Source organism: Hippoglossus stenolepis, chromosome 23 (assembly GCF_022539355.2).
Source record: "Hippoglossus stenolepis isolate QCI-W04-F060 chromosome 23, HSTE1.2, whole genome shotgun sequence".
Lineage (NCBI taxonomy): Eukaryota > Metazoa > Chordata > Actinopteri > Pleuronectiformes > Pleuronectidae > Hippoglossus > Hippoglossus stenolepis.
The window spans coordinates 14,428,363-14,445,703 of NC_061505.1; the positions used below are offsets into that span (position 1 = coordinate 14,428,363).

General features: G+C 41.6%; 1 protein-coding gene and 1 long non-coding RNA gene across 2 annotated transcripts in view; both read left to right on the forward strand.

Annotated features, from left to right (window-relative positions):
• The window catches only part of LOC124851383, a 214,563-nt gene that overhangs the window by 175,939 nt on the left and 21,283 nt on the right, over nucleotides 1-17,341 (forward strand). The gene's annotated exons all lie outside the window — the stretch shown is intronic.
• On the forward strand, nucleotides 470-17,148 carry aco1 (aconitase 1, soluble). The gene is made up of 21 exons (XM_035148188.2): nucleotides 470-737; nucleotides 2,015-2,147; nucleotides 2,236-2,404; nucleotides 3,589-3,726; nucleotides 3,830-3,899; nucleotides 4,006-4,189; nucleotides 4,976-5,115; nucleotides 5,205-5,376; nucleotides 6,724-6,824; nucleotides 7,428-7,544; nucleotides 7,746-7,905; nucleotides 8,010-8,145; nucleotides 8,857-8,941; nucleotides 9,152-9,308; nucleotides 11,433-11,557; nucleotides 11,649-11,753; nucleotides 12,633-12,775; nucleotides 13,175-13,322; nucleotides 14,849-14,971; nucleotides 15,414-15,599; nucleotides 15,688-17,148. The coding sequence occupies exons 2-21, from the start codon at nucleotides 2,039-2,041 to the stop codon at nucleotides 15,802-15,804; spliced, it is 2,685 nt and encodes an 894-aa protein (XP_035004079.2). The 5' UTR covers nucleotides 470-737; nucleotides 2,015-2,038; the 3' UTR covers nucleotides 15,805-17,148.

Here is a 17,341-nt window from a genome sequence, read left to right on the forward strand (position 1 = left end):
CATATGTGCCCTTTTTCTAAAAGATAATTGTCTCTTTTCCATCCAGAAACATTCTTGCACATTTTTTGGCATTGAAAACAATATGTAAACCCATATTCCAGATCATCCAACAAATAGGATGTTAAAACTTTGAATATCCTTAAATTCTACATATTTATATGACTTATCTGGCTTGTATTTCTCTGTATGTCATTGTATACAACCCCATGTATACTTGTTTCTTGTTCTGTTCCTCTTTTAAAATAAAATAATGGAAAATAATATATATATAAAATGGTCATATATAAAATAGAACGCGGCATCATGTTAAACACTCCGATCCATTGTGTAGCGCTAATACAAATGTAAACTGGTTTTAAAACGACCGTGAAGAAGAAGAAGAAGAAGAAGAAGAAGAAGAAGAAGAAGAAGAAGAAGAAGAAGAAGAAGAAGAAGAAGAAGGAGGAGGAAGCAACAGCATTATTTTGTCCCACCCGACTTGGAAGAAGACCCGCCCACAGCCTGCCTCTGATTGGCTTAGCTTTAGGAATGAAGCCTGGTGATTGGGTAGGAGTAGGAAACAGTGGCAGGATAGACCAATCAGAGGCAGGATATGGATGGCTCCTCTTCCACCTCGGGTGGGAGTCACACAACGCGCAGCAGCAGCAGCAGCAGCAGCAGCCATATACAGTCTATGGTAGCAGCAGGTAACACACGGTGGTTCGCTGTTGTGTCTCTGGAGCTGCACACACACATAAGTAAGTTATTAAATCTGATCTGAGTTCATTCCTTTATTTACGGTCTCCTACAGTCTTACGCAGATAACGTAGTAGCATCCGGCTCGTGCTGTCATGCAGATTAATTGAGCTGTAAGCTAGCTAACTGTCACTGCTGCATTTTAAACATTAATACCTTTGTTCCAATTCATGCGAATATACTGTACGGGAGGTAAACACGTACACACGTTTAGGACGGCTCGTTTCTCCATTCCCCGCGTGGCCCTTCAAAACCACTGCGTTTTAAAGTGCAGAACTCTGCCAAAGCAGCTAATGCTAACTTACGTCAAAATGACCGAGGGAGGAGAAGCTGGGAAGCATGAAGAAAACATGATGGGAGCATGAGGATGAACAGCAGTTTAGTATTTCAACACAAGTTGGTTATGCAACAGTAGTTATGATTCACATTCAAATGTTCCATTATGTGCTGGGGCAAAGGTGTTTCTGTAATAGTCTCATAAATGTTTGATACTTAACTTTTAGCGATGCAATAATACAAATTAAGGCTCCAAACAAAGTCAGTCTTACAGTCAAATAAATGTCCCTTATATATCAGGAGCCATCTGGCCAATGACTTCATGAACATGCCTACAAGTCTGACGTGACATTCAGCTTTTAATATTCAGTGCTATAGACCCTTTTGGGCCATTATCAGTACATCTACTTATACTGTACAGTTACTACAACATTGTTATTGCTATTGAACTCATGTCCTCAAAGTAAAACAGGGGTGGTTGTTGCCGTGGCCATGTTATATGACACAGTAACGTCAGTATCATAACTAGACTTTGCACTCTGCAGCACAGCGAGACTAGCCTGTATTCCAAGACAACCTGTAAACTATGTGGACATTCAGGATGTCCAGAGCCATAGTGCTGGCAGTTAATGTCTTTCTCTCGCTTTCCCTGGTAGTACAACCAGATTTATGAGGCTCAGCTTCTTCGACAAGCCGCCGCACGTTTCGCCGTATAAAGTTTCGTCAGACTGCAAAGGGGATTTAGTTATGTAAGCTTTGAGAACCAGGGGCAAAAAGTTCACTGACCCTCAGCTCCACCTTTCTGCGTGGACTCCACTGTTACAAGGCTAATCCATTTCCACACTGAATATGAAGGATTCTAGATTGAACCTTGTGATTAACCCTCTATATAATCTGTAAAAAAGAAATACTCTACATCCCTTTTTGTGTGGTGTTACGCGTCGTTACCATCTGGTGTATTTATTGCACAGTGTTAAAAACAGGCTTGTATTTCCTCTTTTAGATTCATACTGAGACATAGAGGAGGATGGCTACGACTGCGAAGAATCCTTTTCAGCATATTGTTGAGCCCCTGGACCCAGACGACCCAAAGCAGCAGTTTTTCAATCTCTCCAAACTCCGAGACAGCAGATATGGTAACAACATCCACACTTCTTGTCGTTGTAATTGTATAGTTATAACAGCAGATATTTCAGAGAGGTTCACTGTCCCTCTGTTGCTCAGAACGTCTGCCGTTCTCCATCCGGGTGCTCCTGGAGTCCGCTGTCCGCAACTGTGATGGGTTTCTGGTGAAGAGCTCAGATGTGGAAAGTATCCTCAACTGGAAGCAGACCCAGACTCAAACTGTGGAGGTTCCATTCAGACCGGCCCGTGTCATCCTCCAGGACTTCACGTATGTCTTCGCTACTACTCTGTATCAGGATGTCAGTGAGTTGTCTGTGAAAGTACTGTTGTGTGTTTTGTGAACACACAGAACTTTGATAGGGAACTCCAATAGTTTCATACGTAAAGGACGGTTTAAGAGGAGCTTTGTCAAGCTTGTCATGCTGCCCATGTCATGGTTACATCACCATACTGTAATGTGAATGAATGTATGAATGTGTGGCCTCTGTAAAGATGGAGTCTTTTATTAGGCACAGAGCATCTCCAGAGGATATTGAGATGTATTGTGGGAAATGTAGGATCCAGTGTTCTTACGGATTGACTTATACTAAAATCTAAAAGTCATGATAGCACTGCCTCTGCTGCTTTAACTGAAACCAACAATGAACTGATCTGTCTACCAACTATGTGTATGTGTATCTCTGGGCTATAGAGCTCTGTGGTTGTCCAAAAAACTATCACCCCTCTGTTGTACTGGGTGACATGTTACTCCCTCACCATGAACGCACACACTGTGGTTTACTTCAACTCAGTCCCACACACAGAAGTACTCACTGCAACAAATGTGGATTAATCCACTGCTATAAATAGTCCCCAATTTTCCTCCTATTTGAGTAATGTTTGTTAAAAATTCAGTGATCAGCTTATTTATGAAGTTTCTAAAAAAATTTTTTTTAATTAAGCTATTGTATGGGACCTGGTTATAAAGACTTCAATCATCAGTAGGATCCAGTGAATTTGGGGCTTACACCCACAGACGAAGATATACTGTGAGGTGTATTGTTAATTTTCACAGGGTTTGTTGACAGTGACAAAATACAGATTGTTTATGTTTAAAAATTGGTAATCCTTAAAGATATGTAGAAAATGGTGCAGCCGTGAAGATACGGTTTGTCAAATACAGGTTACTCAGTCATAATTCACGCTTTTCTGTTGTCTGTTCAGTTCAAAGAATTATTATTGAGAGATCAAGAGAAGACAAGACTTGCTCTGGTGTAATGAAAACGACAGAGCTTCATTTATCATTATTTTTGAGATAATGTGACAGTTGACCATGATGATCCTGATTTCAGGTGATATCACCCAGCCCTGACTCGCTTGTTACATTATCCTTAGTTGACTGATGATGAATTATATCTGAATGATGAAAATGGAGACTGGACTCACTCTGACCTGCCTTCACCCTCCTTGCAGTGGTGTTCCTGCTGTGGTGGACTTTGCTGCCATGCGTGATGCGGTGATGAAGCTTGGCGGTGACCCAGAGAAGATTAATCCAGTCTGCCCCGCCGACCTCGTCATCGATCATTCCATTCAAGTGGACTTCAACAGGAAGTAAGGCCAGGCTCATCAGACTCTTTCTACCATTAGATCATAGAAACTGTGTTATTCTGCAGGTAGCTACGCAGTGATCATCTCCTCTCTTTTTCTCCCTAAGGTCTGATAGCGTTCAGAAAAACCAGGATTTGGAGTTTGACCGCAACAGAGAAAGATTTCAGTTTCTAAAGGTATAAACAATTAACAAACCCAATACAAGGTCTTCATATCTAATAAGTTTGAACTCTTGTGGCTTTTCCTTGAGCACCTAAAAAATATTTTCCCTGTTCTTCCCAGTGGGGCTCTAAAGCTTTCAGGAACATGCGAATCATACCTCCTGGTTCAGGGATCGTTCACCAAGTCAACCTGGAGTACCTGGCCCGAGTGGTCTTTAACTACGATGGGTTCTTCTACCCCGACAGCCTGGTGGGCACAGACTCCCACACCACCATGATTGATGGCCTGGGTGTCCTCGGCTGGGGTGAGACAATCGGTGTCAACAATAATTAGTCATGAACTGTTCTTCTATTGTCTCTTTCCACACGTCATACTCAGCTGTGGGTTATATAGATAAAGAGTGTAACATGTGATGGTCAGTAGTGTTTTACAGTCAAGAGAAATTAGAAGGTATACCGTCTTAATATCCAGGGTTCCCGGTGTTTACACTTGATTGTAATGACCCACAGAGCTGGCATTACTATCTATCTATAAGCAGATATAGGCGGTTGTTCGGATTATTTGCCAACACAAGACTTCGAAGAATTTAAAACTGTAACTCATTAAGACCCAATGCTAAGAATAAAAACCACCACACAAAACCTGAGGGTTTTCTGAAGAGCTGAGTGAATTACAAATGTTACAAAAACGTCCATTTCTTCGCCTCTGAAGTTTATAGACATGAATAAATCATTGCCATTTTCCTAAGCATAAAGAAACCTATAAACACAACAAAAACGACATCACGCCACCCCCCCGTCTTCCTCCTCAAACATGTGGACAACATCAATCTTGTTGACTGAGCCTTGGTCAGCAGGTCAACAGCAACATTCTCTGATCTCCAACATCATAATCTTCTTTGTTACTTTTCCAGCTATAGTTGTTTGCCTGTCTGACAGAAATCAAAATATACCTTTTCTACAATGTTGCACTCTGCAATACCTGCTCTCATTTAATGATACAATGCAATGGATAAGCTGTTGGCTAATGATAATGTGACAGTTGCTAGAATTGCTGTGTGATTATTAAATCTTCATTTTCAAACCTTCAGGTGTGGGTGGAATTGAGGCGGAGGCTGTGATGCTGGGTCAGCCAATAAGCATGGTTCTGCCTGAAGTGGTGGGATACAAGTTGCACGGGACCCCAGAACAACTCATCACCTCCACTGACATAGTCCTCACGGTTACAAAGGTAATTACAGTCAGTTTTCATGCAGCACCTGCTATGCAACATGTGTAGTCTCGCTCTCACCGTAAACTTCCACACCCCTGTGCCCTCAGCACCTCCGCCAGGTGGGCGTAGTGGGGAAGTTTGTGGAGTTTTTCGGCCCGGGTGTGGCTCAGCTGTCCATCGCTGACAGAGCCACCATCGCCAACATGTGTCCAGAGTACGGAGCCACAGCAGCTTTCTTCCCCGTGGACCACGTCAGCATTCAATACCTTGCACAGACAGGTGAGAATTAAAGTCGTCCTGAATACTTGGTTCACTCAGGACTCAGTTTTGATCATATTGGGCATATTGTGTGTACATGGAACATTGAGAAATCTCGTTATACATATTCCTGTATAAATGATAGATACAAGTGTCCCAGTTATAACTATCTGGTGCTTGTGATGTTAAACTTAACCATGGTTACAGCAACACACCCTACTGGCAATTTGGATTCCTTTATTGTGGCTATTCAAAATGAGGCCTCTTTGACTTATAGCAGGTTTAGCTCTATTAAATACCCACATCGTGTTGTGGTGGAATTGTGTTATCTCACTCATTGCCAGAGACGGGAGACAAGAGCAACAGCAAATGTGAAACAGGTAAACCACTGCAAAGAACCAGGGTCTCGTGGATGAAGATACACAGTCGTGACTGTTAGGATCATATATTATGAGTTCAGGTACACAGAATGGAGGATAAGTAGCATCCTTTTACCGGCTGTGTGTCACGGGCTGAAGCCACGCCTCTACAGGTAGTCGGCAGTGGTCAGAAACCACGATAAGATGTGTCACGGTTATTAATCACGATTATTAATCCTAATGGGATATCTTAAAATTGGGATGTCAGTTTGATTTTCTGATATTTTTCTTTTTCTGAGACCAACTTGCAGTTATGACAAAGCAGTGTTGCTGCAAAGGTCATCACCTTTTTTCAAGTACTGATGTGAGAAATAACTTTTTTGGGGAAATTTGTATCATCGGCTTCGTTTGATAATTTCAGTATTTGCGCAAAACCCAGGGACATTTCTTCACACATTGCTCCTCCTCTAGTAAATATATAAATATTGGATTTTTTAAGACCTGTGATGGAAATCTGGAAATACAAGAGGCTGGAAACACCAAAGTTATCCACGTGTATTTTAATAGGGGGAATCTGCAGAAAGGATCAACACAGAGAGTCACAAGGATCTCAGAGTGAAGATGGAGGACACTCAAATGCAAGGATCTTATATAGGAGGACTAAGGCTGTCTCTCAGAACCAGTTAAGACTGGTTCTGTAGGCGCAGGAGAGAGAGGAATCTAAACACAAACAACTGATTTACATGTGTTTCCTAAGGAGATAAGCAGACATACATTCTGTTCTTTGGAGAGTAAATAAGTGGCAAAAGGGTCTGGCAGTTTTCAGGTCATAAACAGTTCAGACCATAAAACAGCTCAGGTCATAAAAGTCTTTAGACAGGGCTGCAAAAGTTACTCTTCAACTATAAAATAGGTTTCAACCACACTTAGTTAATTTTTCCAGTACAGACCCTTCTTTGGTTTATCACAGGTGATGATGTTCATTATTTTGTCTCTTGTCTTGATTCAGGGCGAGATGCCGAAAAGCTGGACTACATTACAAAGTACCTGAAGGCTGTGGGCATGTTCAGGGACTACACTGACGTCTCTCAGGATCCAGATTTCACTCAGGTCGGTGTCAAAGTCAGCTTGATTGTCAACTCTGCCATATGTACAGGACATAGACAGCATTGAAATATCGTTATCGTAATAACATATTAAGTTATCAACATCATGATGTTTTGTCCAGCCATTAAGCACACTGGAAAGGTAGCTTATTATTTTGAGTTGTGTTTATTTGATACACTGACAAAGTAATTTATAAAACAGTGCGTATCAAGCGATGAGAAGAAGAAGAAAAGCAACTTTCTGTCATCGACATCGAGGTGTTTGTGAGTGAGGTGGAAGTGAAGAAAGACAGCACTGATATTGTTGCTGCTGTTATTGCCTGTATGTATTTTATTCATCCAAAACTACCGGACTATTGAATTCAGAGACGGTTGTAATATTCCCCCATCTATAAAATTACTCTCCCAGTACATACAGAAGTGCAATAGATGGCACGTGTAACTGAGAACATCAGCAAAATAACAGTATTTACAATGTTTGCGAGAGATGTGGCGTACGCAGAAAATGGGCTCTGAAAGATGCGTACGCAACTGTTATGGATGAGGCCCCAGATCACTGGAGGCAGATGTCAATACCAGGTGTGAACTGGGTCTCTTTCTCTTTCAGGTGGTGGAGTTGGATCTCAGTACAGTGGTCCCATGCTGCAGTGGTCCCAAAAGGCCCCAAGACAGAATTGCTGTTTCTGACATGAAAATAGACTTTGAAGCGTGTCTGGGAGCAAAGGTAGATATACCTGTACAGTTCAATGTTTACAGTACATCAACACTAATCTGCCTATATATATACACAACCTTTTCTCCATTTTGACCTTACATCCAAACTTAAGTTAATTTTTCACACCTATTCCTTGTTGTCTGTGGCTGAAGTGCTGCTAATTTCAGTACTTCAAAAAAGATTTCTACTTTTTGTTTTTAATGCGTGTAGCAAGGTTTCAAGGGTTTCCAAGTGGCCCCTGAGCACCACAACACTGCAGTGCCCTTCCAGTTCAATGGAAACGAGTACACTCTGAGCCACGGCTCAGTGGTTATCGCTGCCATCACCAGCTGCACCAACACCAGCAACCCATCTGTCATGCTGGGAGCCGGTGGGTAGACTTCTCTTCATGGAATTTATTATGTTTTTTTTTTTTAAACTTGTCACTTTTCACTTGACAGAGTTAATGAGTCTTAATACTGTTTTTGTTTTCAGGACTTCTTGCTAAAAAGGCAATAGAGTGTGGTCTGAGTGTGAAGCCGTACATTAAGACCAGCCTGTCACCTGGCAGTGGAGTGGTCACCTACTACCTGAAGGAGAGCGGTGTTATGGACTACCTCTCTCAGCTGGGGTAGGCTGCTCTCACTCCCTCTGCTCCTTTTGTTGTTAAAGTGATCCCAGATTATTCTTTTGTGTGTGATACAAATACATAATTGTGTTGTTTGAGTGTAATGATACTGTATCTTTTGTATATTGCAATTAACATCAGTGCACATTGCAGGGATTGTCAATTATCTCAACACTACTCTTATGCAAATCTATATTTTCTTGAATGAGGTGCACTGGTTTGTATTTGCTGCTCATTTCATTGAAGCTACAGACTGTCTGTTTTAATTATTAATAACTTAGATTCAATAAACGATTTGGATTTCAATAGGTGGATTCAAACCTTAATGATTTTGCTATTAGAACCCCTGCTAAACGTACACAGACTAAGTTTTAAACTTTTCTTTTTTATAAGCTTTCAGGAATGGATGACTGCAGCTGCCATGGTTGAGACATTACTGTTTTGTCGTGATAGTCAATTGAACTTGAAATACAAAAATAGTCCCAAAAAATAAAAAGTAGCAGATTGATAACGTTTTGTATCAGTGTATGTCAGGAAGAAAAAATTCCAGGAGAGAAATTAAAGTGGAATTTAGAAACAAGCTCTCTGATTTTTCTTTTTTCAGTAGAGTATAGTCACTGTAGTAAACTCTTGTGTAGGTGTAAACATGCACAGATCACCACACTGCAGGCAGGTGAACATGAAACTCATTTATTCCCTTGTCTCTCCTCACAGCTTTGAGGTTGTTGGCTATGGTTGCATGACGTGTATAGGCAACAGTGGGCCGCTCCCAGAGCCAGTGGTGGAAGCCATCACACAGGTACCTGTGGTTTACACACCTACTGTTTCACGTCACCTCTGCAGTGTCTGTAGCTCTTTCTAGTGTTCCTTACTGTTTCTCCTTAAGGTAACAGGAAAACTGCTGCCACTAAACGTCAGCTTACTGTCAATAAAGAGATAAACATTTGAACTTGTGAATACATATAATATTTTATATATCCCTCTTATTACACGTACATTTGTGTTTCAGGGAGATCTGGTTGCTGCAGGCATCCTGTCAGGAAACAGAAACTTTGAAGGGCGAGTCCACCCCAACACCAGAGCCAACTACCTGGCTTCTCCACCACTCGTCATCGCTTATGCTATCGCAGGCACCGTGAGGATCGACTTTGAGAAGGAGCCCATTGGTGAGTTTTTAGACACCAAAAAAACAACCCCCTCCTTTGTTCTCACTTGTAAACTTAATAATGAATCATTTCAGGAGAGTACCCAGAGTACAGTGCATGTCCGTAAGCAGCATTGTACCCATCTAAAAACCAAAACACAGCCAGCCTCTGTGCTTTTCCATTAGACACTCGGAAGAACCCATCAGTAGCTGCTCATGGTTGGTTAGTTCTGACTAACAACCTCCGCAGGCATACACGTCACTGTGCATGCTAGTTACACAGATTGGTTATGGCCCATCAGTGAATCATACACACTACAGGGACTCATCGGAAAACTGAGGATGTATTTTTAGACAATACAGGCTTTTGAAGGCCAATACAGCAGCTTAGAGCCAGTTCAGTGGTGATGCACAGTTTGGGAGGGAGGCAGTCTGAGCCACAGAGTTAGGTGCATTGTGAGAAAATCCAGTGAAACCTTGGGCCTGTTACAGATATTATCAATTTTAAGAGTCCCATGTAGAATCTAAAGGCCAAGTTGTTCTCACAAGCAATGCTGTTAGATTGTGTTCAGATTCTTTTAGTTTTTACAGTATTTCTTTTTACATAAGAGCCGCACAAACAACAGTGTTAGCCTAAGTGTAAGACTGAGTCATGGATGTAGAGCAGTCTTTGGCCCTGTACCCACCTAGTATTAACATGTGGTTTTATGATACCATCACCAGCGCACAGCTCTGAATACAAGTGTGAATGCACTCAGACCGGACAGTGGTCTGGGCCACATGTGTCCAAAGTCTTTTAGCAGTGTAAATGCAAAACTGTCTTCGGCCACATATGAAGGACGGCCTGCTCAGCTGACGTCCTCTGAGCCGCTGCAGTTTCACTACGAATCAATCGGACTTTTTCTTTTCTCGTTGATTTGTTTGTAGCCACCACCGTAATATCAACAATGATCACCAAATATTGATCGATACTTTCATTAAATTGGCAAAAATCTTTCTTTACAGCTGCACGAGATTCATTTAGACTCTTTCATTTCATTTAGAACTTTAGTTCAGTACATAATCCAACTTGCATTGAAGGAAATACACTAGATAAACCAGCAGCTCCGCCACCAGTAGTGGACACATTGTCAGTATGAACAACAGACAACCAACACACAGCTGATCTGCAGCACAACCTCAGCCAGTGAGTCCAGAGAGTTATGGGGATCGACAGCTAGATAAACATAAGAGATATCTAACATAAGAGATATCTAACTTAGTGTTTTGTTTCGGTTTGGTGTCAGAATATCCATTAAGTTTTTCCAGTTTTAAGCAGGCAAACGTTGCCTTCTGCGTACTCCATTGAATTTCCTCACATCACAGTTTGAATAGAAAAGCTCTGTTGTCAGACCTTCACTTGAGCTTAGGAATGCACCACCATGAAGGATTCACAGATCACTCCACTTGATCGCACTATTTAAACACTTTTTATAAACCGATTCTTCGTGTGAGTATACAGAGTCTGTAGGTGAGTGACACGATGTTGGGGCAGGAGGCCCTCTGGTTTCAGTTTCTAGTTAGACCAATCATGTTTGAGCAGCCTTTGGTTGCCTGCAGGTAAACGGTCTGTGTGGAGAGTAAAACCTAAAACACTCACTTTGTCTGTTTTGTGTGGAGAAACGTTTGATAAAAGAAATTAGTCGGACTGTAAATGAACAGTAGATGGGGTCCTGGTCCTGCTGTCTACACTGGAAGCGCTAAACAGGCTAATTTGTCTGAAAATGGTTTAACTCCAGCGTGAAGTTTGAACAAATCCATTGTTGGCCAGTGTTTTTTTATGATTCATCAGTTAAGTTGAGCAAGTTTCAAGTAACGTGATGATTTACTAACATGAAATAAAACCACTGATCTCAGGGATAAATAACTCTCTAGAATTATAGCACCACTTTCATTTATTAATTGGATTGTGAATAAATTCTTGAAATGGTCTTTTAAGATCTATTTTTACATCTGATTTTAATCTTTTTATCATCAGTTTAATGTCATCAGATAAGCCAGTGACAGAAGTGACATTTGACTTGAACTTTACAGGTGATAACAGCTTCACGGCCAAACCAGCTTGAAGCACCAGACTCTTCAAATGTTGTTCTCTTGTCGTCTGCAGCCACAAATTCTGAAGGGAAAGAGATCTTCCTGAGGGACATCTGGCCCACACGAGCGGAGATCCAGGCTGTGGAGAGAGTTTTCGTCATTCCATCAATGTTTAAAGAAATCTATGAGAAGATTGAGGTAGTGTTATCTTGAGTTTTTTAAGGGACAGCATGCAGGAAACTTGATAAAGACATTACTGACATGACTCTTACTGATTGTGTTGTTACAGAAAGTGAATGAACGCTGGAACTCCCTGGTTGCTCCCTCCGACAAGCTGTATACCTGGGATCCCGAGTCAACTTACATCAAGTCGCCACCGTTCTTCGATGGTTTGGTAAATAATACAAATCACTACATCTTCCCTAAGTTATGAAACTCATTTTCAGTTCCCACCTCTGCTAAATTCCAAAAGTTCATGGCTGCCAAATGTCTCAATAAATGTAATTTCTTGCCAGTAATTTAGCTGCTAATTTTTAATTTGACATAGCAGCGCTAACCAAATGTAGAAAAACAGTTATATAGCTGCCATTGTTGTTGTTTTTGGTTCCTGCTCATTGCACGAAACAACCGTGGGCATATGTGACAAACCGTGACATCATCATTTTCCCACGCATAAACGCAAAGCAGAGTTTGAAAATGCACTTTGCACTGGAATCAAGCTCTAAATGCTAAAATGCTCAACCCAATGCTAAAGTGCTTGAAACAAACTTTTGTGTTGTTTTTTTTATTGTGTGAACATTACACACAAATATTTACCAGTGAGCAGAAGAGGACATAACATTACAGAATATTTCTGAGGTGAAAACACATTTACTGTTAGTTTGCAAGCTTGACTTCATCCAGTTCATTTTACTTTGTCTTAAATAAATGAGTCCAAGATATGATCTAAAAAAAACATCTCTCATGGCAAGGAGGTGGTTGATGTTAACATTATCTGTTGTCTAATAGTGGCCATAGTACAACATGATTCTGTTAAAGCATTCGAGCTTCACACCCTGACTGGCCACCGTGTGAATATGTTCTTACTGGTGTTGGTGATCATAGTAATGAAGCTTCTTTTCTGTTCAGTCTGAGGAGTATCACCTCTGTTCATCTACTGTTTCATGTCAACATGGCTGCCATTTACAGTATTTAAAGTGGTATAATTATTGGTATTATCGTCATCATTATCTCTTTTTCCCATTTAAGTCTAATCATCATTTCTGTTATTCAGACCATGAAGCTGCCACCTCCTGAATCCATAACTGACGCCTTCGTGCTGCTGAACCTGGGAGACTCAGTCACCACAGACCACATCTCTCCTGCAGGGAACATTGCCAGGAACAGCTCTGCAGCACGCCACCTGACCAGCAGGGGGTGAGAGACCTCACTGTTTCAGGCTGTGGCAGCAGTCTGTGCAGGTTACCTTGCTTTGCTCATGAGTCACATGAACATGTCAAACTAAGAGGCAACAACAATGAGACAAATCTCTGTCTTAAGATCCATACACCCTGATTTCATCAAGAAACACAGTGAAAATGTTGACTTATGATGCACTGCCCACGGAACATTGGAACAACTAGTGTGTCGTTGTCCTTCATCTCCTACCTGATATCAGAGTTATGTTGTGGTACATCTAGAAAAGCAGTGAGAGATAGCAGCTCGTGTTCAGCATTCAAACTTAGCACAATCAACCATGAGAGTAGGCTGAATGTAAACCTGTATCTGAACTGTGTGTAAACACCTTGGTCTTCACTCCGTTTGTGTTTTGACCAGTCTCACTCCTCGTGACTACAACTCGTACGGCTCCCGTCGAGGGAACGACGCTGTGATGGCCAGAGGGACGTTCGCAAACATCCGCCTCTTTAACAAGTTCCTCAACAAGCAGGCACCTCAAACCATTCACCTGCCCACAGGAGAAACGGTCAGCATATAACACCTCATTCTCTGAACTCAACAGAGAGTTGCTTTCCTCTCCGCTGTCGGTCTCTTTTCATAATAATGAACATGTAACTCATACATACCTATGGGATTTTGTAAAAGCCCCAATACACAGGGTGACTTAGAGACAAACACAATGAAATCTTCATCTCCTGGATCACATTGTGAGATTCATTAATCAACAGTTAGTTCACTGCTCTGGAGAACAAAGATGGCCTGCGTCAAAATTCTGTCCATGTCAGAAATAAGTGTAAGGAAGTGTGTGGGCCATCTTTACCCAAAAAGAGGGACTTAAATAAACTTAAGGGTAAAAATGGACAAACTTAAGAAAGACAGCGATCATTTTACTTTGCGACAATCTGCATTACAAATGCAACTAGGATGACACTCAGAGAGCACATGCCTCCTCCAAGGCCCAACAGTCCCCTTATTAAACCACGTTTCAATTCACTAGATCCAGATTTTTATTTGGATTTGCACCAAATTTTTCATCATCACCACATCTGCAACTAATGCAGTATTGTTTGTGTAATCCTGCAAACGAAATGACAAACAAATGCAGAAAAAAAACATGTCCTCCTTGGTGGAGCTAATAAAACATTGCCTTTACAACAAAGCTGAGTCTATAAAGGCTGCACACAATGGGACAGACATTATTACGCACTATTCAGGTCGGCAGAACCAGCTGTGCATCGTTTGCACAGTGTGAGGCACTTTCATTTTTACCCTGCGCACCTTCATAGTCAGGACTTTATGGATGTTTTAATTAGCGTGGGTAGGATTTCTGCTGCTGGTACTGATGGTCAGTGCGACTGTGACAGACGGGTCAATATGCTTATGTGTGAGCGAAAGAGAGGAACAGCTGCATACGCATGCATCGATGCTTTTCAAATTGCACAGTGGAGAGAAGGTGTTAACATATTGAATGACTCTGCATACATCACATAGTAAACACTCATATCCTGTTTGCCCTCATTTATAGCAAATGTTGCTTCAGTGCTTTGTCAGCTCTCGAATAACAGCCAATGTGCAAGTGAGTAATGTGGGCCAGTGTCATTTGGGGAATTCGTACTAAACTGTGGCCAATCGAGTCAAAAAGCATCAAGTCCTCCTTTTTGAAACACTGACACCAGATAATATTGACTTCATATTTTTACTTTAATTATTAATCGGTCAATCAAATGACGACACAAAGTTTTCACGGCAGTTTTTGTATTTGCAGCTGCACAACTCTCCGTCGGGAAGTATAACCAGCAGAGTGCAGTTGTATTTACCACCAGTAACTGTGAATGAGGAAGCACAGCTCCTGCGGTGGAACCATGCGACATGACTTGGCACAAAATTACACATGATACATAATATTGCACCAAAGGCTGATCTGCGGGATCATCGACATTACGCAGTGTAGAGGGGCCTTAAATTGACACTTGTGAGTTAGCTTGGAGCAAAGACCTCAGTACTGCTTCTAAAGGATACACTGAGTTTGTATTTGTCTTCCTTTCTATGCAGCTGGATGTGTTTGATGCTGCAGAGAGGTACCAGCAGTCCAGTGTCCCCCTGCTCATTCTGGCCGGGAAGGAGTACGGCTCAGGCAGCTCCAGAGACTGGGCAGCTAAAGGACCCTTCCTACTGGTGAGGATCACACATTCACAATTTGTAGCTGACACTGGACTCTTAAACCAGTTTTCAACGATTTGGTTAACAACATTTTTAAATAATAAAAATACATTTTAGATCAAGACTGAACTTGTTGACAATGGTGTTGTTTAAGTCTCTTGTATATAGTTGATAATAGAATTGGGTTCTGAAGAAATTATCATTGCTGTTCACAAATGTAATCAGCTATTTTCTCCCCCACTCTCCCTCTGCCCCCCCTTCATGGCTTGCTCTCATTCCTATCAAATTAAAAGCCATAAAAGCCCCAAAAATATACCTAAAAAAAATAAAGATGGTTTCTGTCATTTTAGTTGGCCAACTTTATGTTTTACAGTGGCTGAGACTGGGATTTGACCGAAAAATAGAGAAGCGCTTGTAAAGTGTTAAAAGAATGAATCTTTTCTCTTTGTTCTTTTAGGGTATTAAGGCAGTTATAGCCGAGAGCTATGAACGGATCCACCGCAGCAACCTGGTGGGGATGGGAGTGATTCCCCTGGAGTATCTACCAGGAGTCACAGCCGACAGTCTGGGGCTCACCGGCAAAGAGCGCTACACCATCACCATCCCCAAGCAGCTCACTCCCAGGATGCTCGTCGACGTCCAGGTTAGTCGAGGACAGTTTGTCGGGGATCAGGGTCAGAATGAATTTTCCTGTGTCACGTGACGCTTCATGTCTCTTTCCGCCCTCACAGCTGGACACAGGGAAAACATTCCAAGTGCGGATGAGATTTGACACCGACGTGGAGCTGGCGTATTTCCACCACGGAGGAATCCTCAACTACATGATCCGCAAGATGTCTGAAAACTAACCTGCAGAAATCTGTTGCAACTCTGAGCTCAAGTCCGACATGGTAATAATCTAATACAAAAACATACCGTCCAGGAATAGTTCAATGAGTCAAAATGTTCAGTGCAATGAGCCATTCACAGTGACACAATCTTCTCATTGTTGAGAACGCTGCTACGAGTCATGTCTGAATCACACAGTAGACCTGGAGGGAATTAACTGCATGTGAAATGTGAATTGTTAGTAGAGATATGCAAGGTAGGGTGATACTTGATTTAAAAATGCCATGAGTAAAAAGTCGCCTAATGTCCTCCTGTATTCCACTGTCATAAGAACGAAATTCCAACCTGCACCTTCAGAGGCAGCAGTTCTTCTGCTTCCACGATTACTCCAGCTTATTACAGCTCGGCTCTTATTTTGTCTCCTGTAATAATTATAAGATCTGGAGCTGGCTTTCAGAATTTGTACGTCTATGGTACGAAGGTCAAGCTTCGGGGGCCACATCACCACAGACTTCTGTACTGTGGGCGTTGCAGTCACACCAAGGACTGCTAACCTTTTACAAGTGGGTCCCTGTTTCGTTAGCTGCTCTCTATTCGAACATGCATGAGTGTAGGCATGGGGGTTTCACACCATTCCTCTGACCTAGAGGAAGGGGCGACAAAGACGAAGATGATGATGATGATGCGCTCAGGCTGTTTGTCCGATAAAGAACTAAAGTAGCAATTAAGTCAAATAAGAGCCAAGTTGTAATAAAGCAGAAATATTCTTTCACCTGTTGAGATTTAAATTGAATGCTTCCTCATAATATGAATTTATCTTTATATAGATTTTAGTTTCTCAGGGTTATGGGGGTAATCAGGGTTGGGGATATGAGGTCTGTGTTGCAGACAGTACTTTTTGGTGGTGATGGACCTGTAAAGTCACAGGGGGAGGAATCAGGCGCAGCTCGAGTGTGAGAGCACATTATTCTTCTGGTTACTCCTCCAGCTAAAGACACTGTGGCGACGTGGTGTGTTACAGTAAAGGTTCTTATTTAATCGTCGTTTCAACCCATGCGAGCTGTTTTCATTGGATCTTCCCCTGTGGTGGTCTGGTTTTTATTAAGTTTCTTCATCGCGTTGTCTTTGATGTAGTAAGTGAAAACATGCCTGTTTGTTCTCCAGACATTCCAGTGCAAAGCTGCTTTTTGTCAACGTATAAACTGCCTTAATAACTTAATATGTCCGATCATGTTCTTTGATCACTTTCATTTTAATCGACTGACAAACCTTTATTGTGCTAACTGTTCCATGTTCTCTACAATCTGAAAGCGTGGAAGCACAGGATACTGATGAACAGAATAAAAAGACTTGTTTTGAAACCATTTTCCTCTCATTGTTGTTGCACTTTGTCTATTTTTAGGTAATTTATTTTTAGAAGGGGCCAGAATAAGTAGTTACAGTGATCAGCTTGAAGCTCATGTCATCTGCAGTCCCTAAACTTCAAACTATAACAAACTGATGAGGCTATATTGGAATGCTTTTCTTTCTTTTTTAAATACACTGGAGAGTAAGAGC